This window comes from Clupea harengus, chromosome 26, assembly GCF_900700415.2.
Source record: "Clupea harengus chromosome 26, Ch_v2.0.2, whole genome shotgun sequence".
NCBI lineage: Eukaryota > Metazoa > Chordata > Actinopteri > Clupeiformes > Clupeidae > Clupea > Clupea harengus.
This window is the reverse complement of record NC_045177.1, coordinates 9,696,707-9,708,364: the sequence shown is the minus strand read 5'-3', so window position 1 is coordinate 9,708,364 and position 11,658 is coordinate 9,696,707. Positions and strand designations below refer to the sequence as shown.

Here is an 11,658-nt window from a genome sequence, read left to right as displayed (position 1 = left end):
GCAGGGAGAAAGAGGGAAAGGAGGAGAAGGACGTGCAGCGAGGCAGCGAGAGGGGGATAGAGAGAGAGGGAGGGAGAGAGAAAGAGGGAGGGAGGAGGTGCAGTCAGGTGTGGTTAGTGGCCAGGGGAGGTGCCCCGCTGAGCATGTCATCATGGCTAATGTGAGCCCACTTTAGACTCTTTACAGCACCACACTCCACGTGGCCCCAGCTTTATTGGGCTCTCTTTATAAGAGCTGGCCGCTGGTGCAGAGGTGAGGGGAGGGGAGGGGAGGGGAGGGGAGGGGAGGGGAGGGAGGGGAGGTGAGGGGAGGGAGGCAGGTAATTACGGACCACAGAGTGAGAGTCAGCTGCGCTGAGAGCCGGTGCCTGGTGCCACCTCAGGCCGTGAGTGCAGGATGCAGGATGCTCTTCCTGACAGTAGGTGGCGCTGACACACAGGTGACTCTGCAAAGGCTTACAGCGCAGGTGATGTTGGTGATGTCATGGAGAATGTCTGGGTTTGAGTCATTTGCAGTGATTAAGAACATGACTATGTTTGCGGTCAAAATGGAAATTTGTGAATAAATATGGATATGGAACATCACTTAGTGTATATATATATACTATATGTATAGGATAGACAGAGATCAAATTCAATAGAGGTGCCACTGTGTTGTCCTTCATTATAGTGTATTTACAGCTGTGTTCATAATCAGATTTATAATCATCAAAACGTCAAACCTCTCTGCATCCTTGAATCGAGATCACTCGTACTTTCGCATTGCATTGTGGGGTGGAGAGTGGATTCACTGCAGGGAAAGGATGGCCCCCTGTAGACGGTGTTTCCTGGAGCATCTGTTTATCCTATATGTCTTTCAGCGCTGAGGGTTACACGAGGTCCCACCTCAGCAGAAGGTCTATCAAAGCTACAAACCCCCCTTTCTAGTCAGGGGCCTCTCTGTCTCTCTATATTACTCCGTTTCTACACACACACACACACACACACAGACACACACACAGACACACACACACACACACACACACACACACACCCAACCAACCATGTCTCCTGTCAGCCCCTGTGGGGTTTTGACATTGGTCACTTCCTTTAGCCTATTTCCCTTCACATGAACACCAGATACAACAGAGACACATTGGTGACAGGCAAAAAAAATTGCCATTTTGAGGGTGAATGTTTGTGAACATTACTGAACAGACTTTCTAAGGCTTGAAGTATTTGTGGCCCTCTTGAATCCCCCTTCTGAACACTCAGTGCACAGGATACAAAGCAGACTCCGAGAGTACAGAATCTGAGATAGACCGCATTCTAAAGCCCGGATGTGTTTGCCTTATCAGGAGCAACACTATAGCTCCAGCAGTTTCAGTGTCCCCCATCAAACACGGTGGTCCAATGAGCCCAGAGGCACTGAGAGCCGAGTGGGGACACTGAGCAGGAGACGAGCTGTCTGCGCTCCTACAGCAGTATCAGCGTGGAGGAGAACCTCCTCCCTGGCCCTGCAGGTCAGCACACGGGCTCAGATCAAGACTGGAAGGTAGCAGAACCTCCCTCCCAGTGTTTGGCTTCCCACGGCCGAGTCTGAACTCTCCTCCAGTGATCCCGAGGCCTGGGGTTGACCTGACCTCTCCCTCTCTGATGTGGTCACAAGAACAGTTTATCTTTTGAACAGGTCTTGGTGTCTCGGGGGCCGTGGCAGGACAATCTTCTCCAATAAACACTAACTGAAACACAGCAGCTGCCATGACACTGTCAATGTTATGCACTTGGCAATTAGAGTGCCGTTGACAGTGATATTTTCACTCCCCAGACAAACTAATTGTGTTGTTTAATGTAGAATGTATCACTTAGCAGCTGCTGTTATGTGGGGACTGTGTCCCGTGATGTGTGTCTGTGTGTGTGTGTGTGTGTGTGTGTGTGTGTGTGTGTTTGTGTGTGTCCTGTGATGTGTGTATGTGTGTGTGTGTATGTGTGTGTGTGTGTATGTGTGTGTGTGTGTGTGTGTGTGTGTGTGTCTGTGTGTGTGTGTGTGTGTGTGTGTGTGTGTGTGTGTGTGTGTGTCTGCTGTGGCAGGGTGCCATCTGCACCATACTGAAGCCATCTGGTGGACTAGCTGAACTCGGGGCCCTGGCAGGGCCCTGTTATTCTAAGTGTGGGAGACCTCTAAGCCCTAAATGAAGCTGCGCTGGCGGCCCTCGATCCGGGGCCATCCCATCCACACAGTGGTCAGAGCAGAGCTGGGCTGAGATGCTCCATGAATAACAGGGCTGCAGAGGGATGCTTCAGGTGCCAGCTGCCTTTAGATATGAACCTCGACTCCAGGTCAAAGCAGGGGGACCAGACTCGAAAAGGTCCAGCAGTGTTCTGGACTCATAACATAGAATCGTTGGGCAGGTAACCTAAATGTATTACAGTGCCTAAACTGTATTTCATTATCAGGAAGATATATTGGGCAACTCATCAGCCACTGTTTTCTGGGAATTGAACATGTCCTTGCCAGAACTATAGTCCAGTGCTATAACTAAGTGAGAGGATATGAGATTTCTAGAAAATGCACAATTTCTCAGTAATATCGTGTGTCATTGTTGATTTGAGCCTCTCAACCATAAAGTGTTGATGGTATTTAACACTTGGATGCAGACAAAGCCCAGAGGTATGGCAGGTAAACTGACACATTTTAATTTACGTTTTGAATGCCATGGCTTTGATGTCTGTCTCTAAATGTATCCATCACAAAACTTGAAAGCATAGCGATCATTTGAACTAATTTGCTGGCATCCAACCTTTGATGACAAATGTCACACCTAACAAGAACGTGGTGAACGTGTAATTGACAGGATGCTATTTCACAGGATCTTAAAAAAAACCTGCAAAAATGATGCTCGGGCACCTGACATAATCTGGTCTGAGCACTTCAGAAGATCATAGAGCGGTGGATTAGCAGGCACACTGTAGTAGTCAATGCCCCCTCACGCTTGACTGACATCTCACCCTATTCTGAGGAGTGATTTCTGTTGCGTAAACACTGGCTTCTGCCGATGCGCTGGGACTAATTATTGGGTGGAAGCGGCTTTGCCAAGACACCCCTGGAGTGTGGCTCCACTCCTGCGTGAAAGCCAGCCGGGCCAGTTCCCACATATGGACATGTGGCTGATAAGGCTGTAGGCGCTGAAAGGTCCGCCGCAGAGTGAGGAGCCAGTGTGACTCCAGACTACTCCCCTCCTGAATGAATTAGATCAGCGCTTGGCCTGCAGATTCCCCATCGAACGCCAACAACTGACAAATGTTTTTTCTAAAGAGACACATTGTGTTAGTACTGTATTCGATACCTCTTGTTTTGGGGTTACGCACCCCCTCAAAAATATCCTGAAATCTGAATCACCGTGGTATGCAGGCCTAACTCCAATAATTATTATAAGTGAGCCGACCACACATGGATTTAATCTCAGAGCCCATCTCTCCATGTGTGTGTGTGTGTGTGTGTGGGGGGGGGGGGGTGAGTCATCCTGTAGCCTGGGCTTCTCTGAATTAGGGGCAGGGAATCCCCCGGAAGGCCCAGCTATGAGGAGAGTAGAGAGGAGAGGAGTGGAGAAAGGAGAGAGGAGCAGAGAGAGGAGAAGAGGTGTTTATTGCTGTGGCTAAAGGCGGAGAGCGAGTGCAGAGAGCCCCCGAGTGGTCCGTGCACTGCGACCCGAGAGCTTGCAGCTGTCAGAGCTGAGGGGAAGCGCCGGAGAGCAGCAGCAACAGCAGAAGACAAGCGGCCACTTTGTTTTTCTAGAAAGTTCCGAGCCACGAGCAAAGGGGAATGGAGCACACGGCGGTCTGTGTGGAGATCCGCGAGAGCCCTGAGCCGGAACCTCTGCGTGAGTATTGACTGTGTGTGTGTGTTTGGGGAAGAGTGGGCAGCAGCACTGACGAAAAGCGAGCGACAGCACAACTGGTTCGCATTAGAGGCAAACATGGCTACAATGTGGAGTCTCTTTCCCGGTGCAGGGGGAAGAAGATTTACTGACTGTCCCAGGGTGGCTCTCTTGGCTTCTCTCGCTGTTTTGCAAAACTTCAGCTAAGGTCTCCAAAAAGGATTAGGGACCTTCTCTGTTTGACGGTGTACTTGTCAATTTCCTTTTCCTGTGTGTATTTTCCTCTTCTGCTGCCTCGCGGTTCTTTCTTTATCAGGAACGTTTGTGTAAAAGACAAACAAGGACCGGAAATCTGAATGGCTCAACTCTGTGTTCATGTTAGCCTGTAGTGTGGGACAGTGCTGTATGTGCTGTTGGGGTGGTGGTGGTGGTGGTGGGGGGGGCAGGCATACTCGTCTCTGATTACTGACAATCCACAGAGCCTCTTCCCTTCTCCCCTGTGTCCTGGGATTTGGCAGTTGGAGCTTCACACACCACAGCTGGGAAAGCTTCTGAGGCTTAAAGCATAGTGAAAGGACACAGCAAGAAAAAGACTTCTGCTTACACAAACAATGTCGCCGTTCTAGCCACAAATTCCGACAATTTATCAACTTTGTGGTCGCTGTTCAAACAGAGCACTCAGGTCTTACGAGAGTGCAGAAGAGCATTCACGTAAAAGCAAACAAGACTGAAGGGGAAACACAAAACTCGGCAATCAGAAATGTGTCAAACACTGCGAAAAAGCCACATGTTCTTTTGGAGAACCGAACCATTGTTATAATTCTCAACCATTTGACCTAGAGCTTTGAAAGTGGTCCTTGTAGCATTGTGCGTAACTGAAAGCTTTCAATGCTGGAATAAAAGCAACTCTCTACGAAACGGTACAGCACTTATGTTCCCGAGAGTCTCCATCTTCTTTCTCTCTCTCTCTAAGCCTGATCTCCTCGAGCTCAAGGTGGGCCCTGACAGTGAGTCACTCTGAGAGCGTTACAGCCAGGGTGGCTAATCAGCTCCATATGCCTTAATCACACAGTCTTCCTCCCACTATCAGACCTGATCTCATGCTCAACAAAGAACTCGCCGGGGGACCGAGCTTGCTCTGCTTAGCTTAGTCTCCGGTTCCCTTCTGCATGGATATTCATCGGCCCAAAATGGCCGTGGGAGGGGGGGAAACCGATACAAACAAAAAGCAACAACAGGCCCATTGGATCCGGTGCTGCGAGGCACCGCGTAGATCCAGCGTAGATCTCGTCCTAGAACCGGATAATTGAATCCGGAGGGCTCTCAGCAACGCAACTTTCGAATGTTTGTTTGTGTTTGCAAACAAGGAAGTTGGGGCTGACAAAGCTCCAAGGGTTCATTTTTTGTTATCGTCGTGTGTAATCAAGATGAGGAAGGAAACTCGCCGCCATCCCTCGCTCTCCAAAAGCTCCCGATGCCAAACGGTCCTCTGAAGAAAACACAGCTGAAGGCCTGAATCAGTTACAGGGATCGTGCAGAAGACTTGGGTACTCGGAAGCTGCTGAATTATGCTCTTCAGGAAGAAATGTGTCAGAGGAAGACACAAATTGGCCGCACTGTGCTAAATGATGTGGTTGTTTTGCACAGTTAGCGCAATGGCTTAGTTGACTTCATGCCACATTACAGAGTAAGACTGCTACAGAGCAGGCCTTGGCTGTCTTGGCTGGCTTTGGTGTGGGTTATGAGCCTGAAGACCACCATGTAGGAACCTGGCTTAAATGCTGGGAGCAATTAGACAGTGAACAGTATGAAATTTCAAAATCAGTCCAACACCTCATGACACTGTGGCTCCATGTATAGGAAGCCTTTCAAATTGTGAAGTCCAACAAAGCTCTTGTGCAGACCAGTGGTAAGACTGTGGTGGTAACCGTATGAGCCACGGTTTTCACCATCCCCTACTAATGTGTTCAGCTACCCGCCTCAAGCATTGACTGCTGTAGCGAAGTGATGAAGTCACGTCTGGCTCTGCCTGCCAAACAAATCTTGGTGTCACAGGCCTGCACATAAAATGTTGAAGTGTTAGGAAAAGGATTATTGCTTTCCTCCAACCTGAGTAATAAGCATAATAGCCTTAGCGTCGTCTGTGCAAAGTAAGCCATTTCCTCCACGTTCAGATCAGATCTGAGAGATCCACCACACGACATCACTTCCTCAGAGGACTCACATCCTGGCACAGCTCCTGGAACAGGTGACTGCAACCAACGCTCTAGCTCCACAGATCTCTATACATACAGGTCCTGGAACAGGTGATTGCAACCAACGCTTTATCTCCACAGACCTCTATACATACAGGTCCTGGAACAGGTGATTGCAACCAACGCTTTATCTCCACAGACCTCTATACACACAGGTCCTGGAACAGGTGATTGCAACCAACGCTCTATCTCCACAGACCTCTATACACACAGGTGGGGAAACCACACGGGGCTTTGCAAAGCTGAAATGTGTTGGTGCATGACTAGACAGACACTGAAACACACACTTTGTGCTGAAAAGACGAGAGGATTCAAATCACCAACCACTGAGGCAAATAGGTGTCGGTGGTTTCTTGAACAGGAAATAAACAGAAGAGGTGTTTTTCTCGCACCAGGGGTTCTGTTCGAATTCGTGTTTTTGAACTGAGGACCGAGTAGGAGAGTCTCATTTGCGTGTATATATGCGTTTGCATGCGTGTGTGCTTTTCATAATGCTCATATGATTTATTTCCCAACAGTTGCTATGTGGCTGTCAGCCAGAGAAAGTAGATGCACTTATATAAGGGAGCAGACATTGTTTTCAATACAGTATGTAAGCCTTCTAATAGATTAGTGTTTGATTAATGTGCAGTGCTTCCTTGAGGAGATGTCCTGAGCAGTCACAAGCTGTAGACATCCATCAATCTAGCATATGGACACTCACTGCAGGGGAAGCAGGGACAATGACCAAATGTCTTAGCAGTCTGCTGGAGCACTGTGCTGCATGGATTTATATACATACTCTCTCTCTCTCTCTCTCTCTCTTCCTCTCTCTTTCTCTCTCTCTCTCTCTCTCTTTCTCTATCCTCACTCACTCTCTCTCTCTCTCTCTCTCTTTCTCTCTCTCTCTCTTTCTCTCTCTCTCTCTCTCTCACACTCTTTCTCTATCCTCACTCTTTCTCTCTCTCTCACTCTTTCTCTATCCTCACTTTTTCTCTCTCTCTCTCACTCTTTCTCTCCCTCACTCTTTCTCTATCTCCCTCTCTCACACACACACACACACACACACACAAACACTCACCCATTTGCTTATATGCCTAAACACAAGCGTATGCACACATCCGTTGCCCTCGGGGAGGATGCACATACAGACATACAGACAGACACACTGTTGCTCTCTATTGATTGCCACTGGCTGAATGAGGGGTGTGGAATGCTTGGCTGTCATGTGACCAGGGAGTGGGTGTGGCCTGTGAGCACCAGTGAGTCCAGCTGGAGCAGGCTGAGAAGGAGGCAGAGAAAGAAGGAGGCTAAAGAAAGAGAGAGAGGGAGTGAGAGAGATAAAACTGGGAAGGGTGAGTTGCTGCCAATAATCCCCGTGTGCTGTGTTCCATTGAGTTGTACTGTTTCTGTGTCCCTCTGCTCTGTATGTCTGTCTGTCTCTAAATGTGTGTGTGTCTTACTTTACTTGTGGTGTCTTGTTCATGGAAGCCTCCTCTGAAGGCCTATCTAAGACAAAGAAAGTGTTGTTTCAGGTTTTTTTTTTTTTCTACTCGCAGACGTTTTTCAGGTGTCATCTTTCTGCATTTGTGATGTTTGTAAGGCTAGCAGAGGAAATACAACATTGTGGCAAACATTTGTTGAACATTTGTTTGGGGAGGATGGGCCTCTCTCTCTCTCTCTTGTTCTCTCTCTCTTGTTCTGTGAAACATATGATGGGTTCAGCAAGCACCTCCTCCCTCCTTCCCATTCTCTTCTCTCCCTCCTTCCCTCTCCCTCTCTCTCTCTCTCTCTCTCTCTTTTGTTTGGGCCGTCTCTCCCCGGGCTTCTAGTAATCAATCTGGGGGTGGGGGAGTGTGCCTGCATCATGTTTGTTATAAATGCCTTCCATGTTTCCAGGGGCCTGCTTTGGCTCTGTGGAGAGATTGCAATGTTGCCTTCTTCCCCTCTCTTTCTGGGTCCATTAATAGGTTACTAAGTTTGCTTTCGATCCAGTGCACTGGACCGGAGCCTTGGCCTTGGGTGTTACAGTTTTAAGGTAATTCAGGGTTTTGGCCGTCGCTGCGTAACTGTAGACAGAGACACCTGATTTTGCCTGAAAAGTTCAATGGGAGATGAAATGTCAAGTGTGTGTGTGTGTGTGTGTGTGTGTGTGTGTGTGTGTGTGTGTGTGTGTGTGTGTGTGTGTGTGTGTGTGAATGTGAATGTTTTGCCATTTGAGACTTCCCCCTAGGTTGAGTTTAGTCTTTCAAGGAAGGCCACACAGCAGGGAGGAAGGAGTTCAAAGTGGAGATGCTTTTTGAATTATACGGGTTGTCTTTATTTTTCTCAGTCTTGTCAAACTATAAATAGTTTTTTTTTCCTGAATATGTTGTTGCACTAAAAAAGAGACTTCCAGTCTCTCACTCTGTGTGGCTGGTCAACCCTACTTCTATAGGGCTATATATATTATCTCCACAGCTCGTCAATATTGATGGACGAGTAGATGGATGAAAAGGAAGAGCTCTTTAATAGTCCTGCTCTGTGATGTCTGCGGTTGGGGTCACATCGCTGGGCATTTGCAGGTGGCCGGCCTGAAGCCTGAAGCCAGCCGCCGCCGCCACCACCACACTGAAGCCCGTTGAGCCGTAAACACCAGTGCTGTGTGCATGTGCCTGTTCATAAATACAGCTCTCCTGCCTCAATAACAGGGCGGGCAGTGCTAACGGCAGTCTGTGGGGTTGTTGTTTATCACACCCCTTGTGTGTGTGTGTGTGTGTGTGTGTGTGTCTGTGTGTGAAGATAGAAAGATGGGCGGTGTAACTGAAGTCCTATGAAGGAAGAGTAAAGGCAGATGTGTCATTTTGCCACCGACAGTCTCATGTTGTCTTCAGAGCGTGTGCCAGCATGTAGTTGTGCAACACAAACTCTGCTCCAAGTCATGCTAGCTGACGTTATACTGACCTATTTCTAAACATCAAGTATGTCTAACAAGGTTATCTCTGACATTCTTGCAGTCTGATACCCAGCCCACTGTGCAACACACGCTGCTGTGTGCTGTTCTTCAGGGGCTCATTTGGGTGGACATGAGATGTTCAACAGACCAGAACTGAAGCCTAGAGGAATAAGGCAGCTGGATTGTGCTAAACCTGTTGTACAGAGGTGTTCTCTCCTGATGAGCAAGTGTGAATGATCATTGGCATCTTCTGACTTTCTGCAAATTTATTACGCATGGCTTGCTTGTTACAGTCAGAAACAGTCTAGCTTTGCGTCAGTGTCAGTCTTGGGGTTTACGTCTGTTTACCGTGTCAGTGTCTCGTTTCACGATCACGTGACGTCTCCTCTGCCAGCTGACCTGTGTCTCCACAGTTGACCAGTTTTGGCGGGGGAGTGCCAGCATGTGCTCATGTGTGGATGTCGTTTGGAAAGCCCAGCCACTGAGATCATTAACAGAGAAGCAAATGGATAATTACGGCAATCCTGATTTCTGGAGGCTACGTAATGGGAAGTGAGCAAGAGTTTGATTGATTTCCAGACATCTGCAACCCCTTTTTAAAGCCCTCTTAATGTTGCAGGAGAAATCTCCTCAGCTGCTGCTTGGCCTTTGAAATGGCAGAAAATTGCATGTTTCGACTCCATGTGGGAAGGACATGATTAGCTTATAGGCACAATTAACTGATTTTATAGTGAAAGCAAGAAACGGCTCAAAATGTATTTTAGATATTCTCTTATCTATTGTTTTCTTGCTGTTTTTAAGAATACAATATGAAATCGGTCATAGCTGTATTGTCCTACTACGGATGGCTTAGCCAGAAGTACAAAGGGTTAAGAAATACTACTGTGGTTTCAAGTAAGAAAAACATTGAGGGAATTGTAATTTTCCCAGACCACAGATTCTAAAGCTGAGGACTCCCAGTGAAAAATGTCAAACTGTGCCTCGATGGACTATTTTCTGTGAAGTCCAATCCACAAAGGTATCCGGCCTCCTCCTGAATGTCTTTCTAGTCTGCCTCTCCTCCTCCTCCTTTTCACTCCGTCACGTCGCCGGAGACGGGCCATTATCTGTGCTTCCAGAAAGCTCTGTGGAGAAAGCTGCAGTTTAACACCCAGCCCTGCCATCTGCTTTTTCGGAGCCTGGTAGCAAAGGTCGCATTCTCAGGGGGGGCCGAGGGAACACAGAAGTGAAAGATGAAGTGGACCAGTAGCATTCTTCCCCTCCTCTGTCACCCAACAGAATGCCACTGAACTCCCCTTCATCTGGTTCAGTTGGTTCTGCACATAAGTACAAATTAGTTGAAACCCCCTGATTGATTTATGTCCTTCTTTTGATGTCATCACTTCATATATTACACATAGTGTGTAGTATATGTTTCACCACTACACACATGGGTGTCAAAAGCTCTGACTGATCGGGTATGCTCCTCAATCCTGACATTGGTCAGTCATGGTGGTACTGGAAACAGCATCATGCATCTGCTTCTCCTATGAAGGGGGGAGTGAAATGGCTGTCTGCTGTCATTGTAATGAGGTTCCGCGGTGAAGACTCCTGCACCGTCCCATGTAACCCATCCCTCCATATATCTGCTGCAGGACCGTGCAAGACATAACACTTTTACGGTCAACTTCCTCCCTTCGAGTGCACCTAAGGAGCTGTGGAGATGGGCTTTCACACGGGGCCAGCTGATCGGAATGCGCAGGCAGTCAACAAGCTGATCTGGAATCAGTGTAAGAGCCGTCCCTTGGGACAAAAAAATGGTTCTTACAGGCTTGTCACGAGAAAACAGATGTCGCGTTTTTTGCAGTGAACATTCTCGGCATTGCTTGACAGGAGTGTTGGCTGGATGCATCTCAGATGCAGTTTCGTCTTAAACATAGTGACACTGATCCACCAAACGTGGGATTGCTAATATCTATGAAGGACAGCAAGCGATACGTTAGGATGAGCGTTTGCCATGTTTGTGGTCTGGCAGTCCAGAGACAGATGCTAAGAGTCCAGTTCCACAACATCTCAAGATGACATCCTCAAGCCCCTGGATTGGGTGAAATTGCACACTGTTCATGGAATGAATCATCTTAATGCCTATCGCACTGTTTTCCCCCCGTCTGTGGCGTTTTAGCTCTGCATTTTTGTGTGAGGCTGGGTCAGTCTCAGGACAGACTAGCCCACTTTGCGGTGCTCACAATGAAATGAAAACAGGAAATCAACAATGTAGGGACTGGATTCTGGAAAAGGGAGTCCTCCATGGGGCTGAGCAAAAATGGAGTCACACAAAACAGACATGATGAATGTGGCTCGTGCAGTGTTGGTTTTGGGTCAGAGAGAGAGAGAGAGAGAGAGAGAGAGAGAGAGAGAGAGAGACATCAAGGATCAGGGTAGGAAGTCACTCTCAGAAGGGAGAAAGAAAATCCCTAACCAGACGGAAATCTACTCGGACTGTTTCACCCAAGAGAGCCATATTAGTCTGTCCGTCTGGAAACATCTTTACTAAACTTTCACATCTGAACGAGCAACTAACACTATCTATATGCAGCAACTCTGTGTCAGAGACATGGTTTCCTGTTCCTGTAGAAGAAAAGGGCTCTTTTCAG

The 11,658-nt window shown here is 47.9% G+C and overlaps 1 protein-coding gene across 4 annotated transcripts in view; it reads left to right on the top strand.

Moving 5' to 3' along the window:
- Nucleotides 1–11,658, top strand: part of LOC105892308 (septin-9-like) — a 56,597-nt gene that overhangs the window by 22,747 nt on the left and 22,192 nt on the right. Inside the window, exon 1 of one of the 4 annotated variants that reach the window (XM_031563549.2) lies at nucleotides 3,613–3,859. The exons of 2 other annotated variants lie outside the window; for them this stretch is intronic. In XM_031563549.2, the coding sequence (XP_031419409.1) occupies nucleotides 3,802–3,859 (58 nt within the window). In that variant the 5' untranslated portion in view covers nucleotides 3,613–3,801. Of the gene's footprint in view, nucleotides 1–3,612; nucleotides 3,860–7,264; nucleotides 7,446–11,658 lie in introns of those variants that run through there. One more of the 4 variants, XM_031563548.2, reaches the window with a different exon arrangement.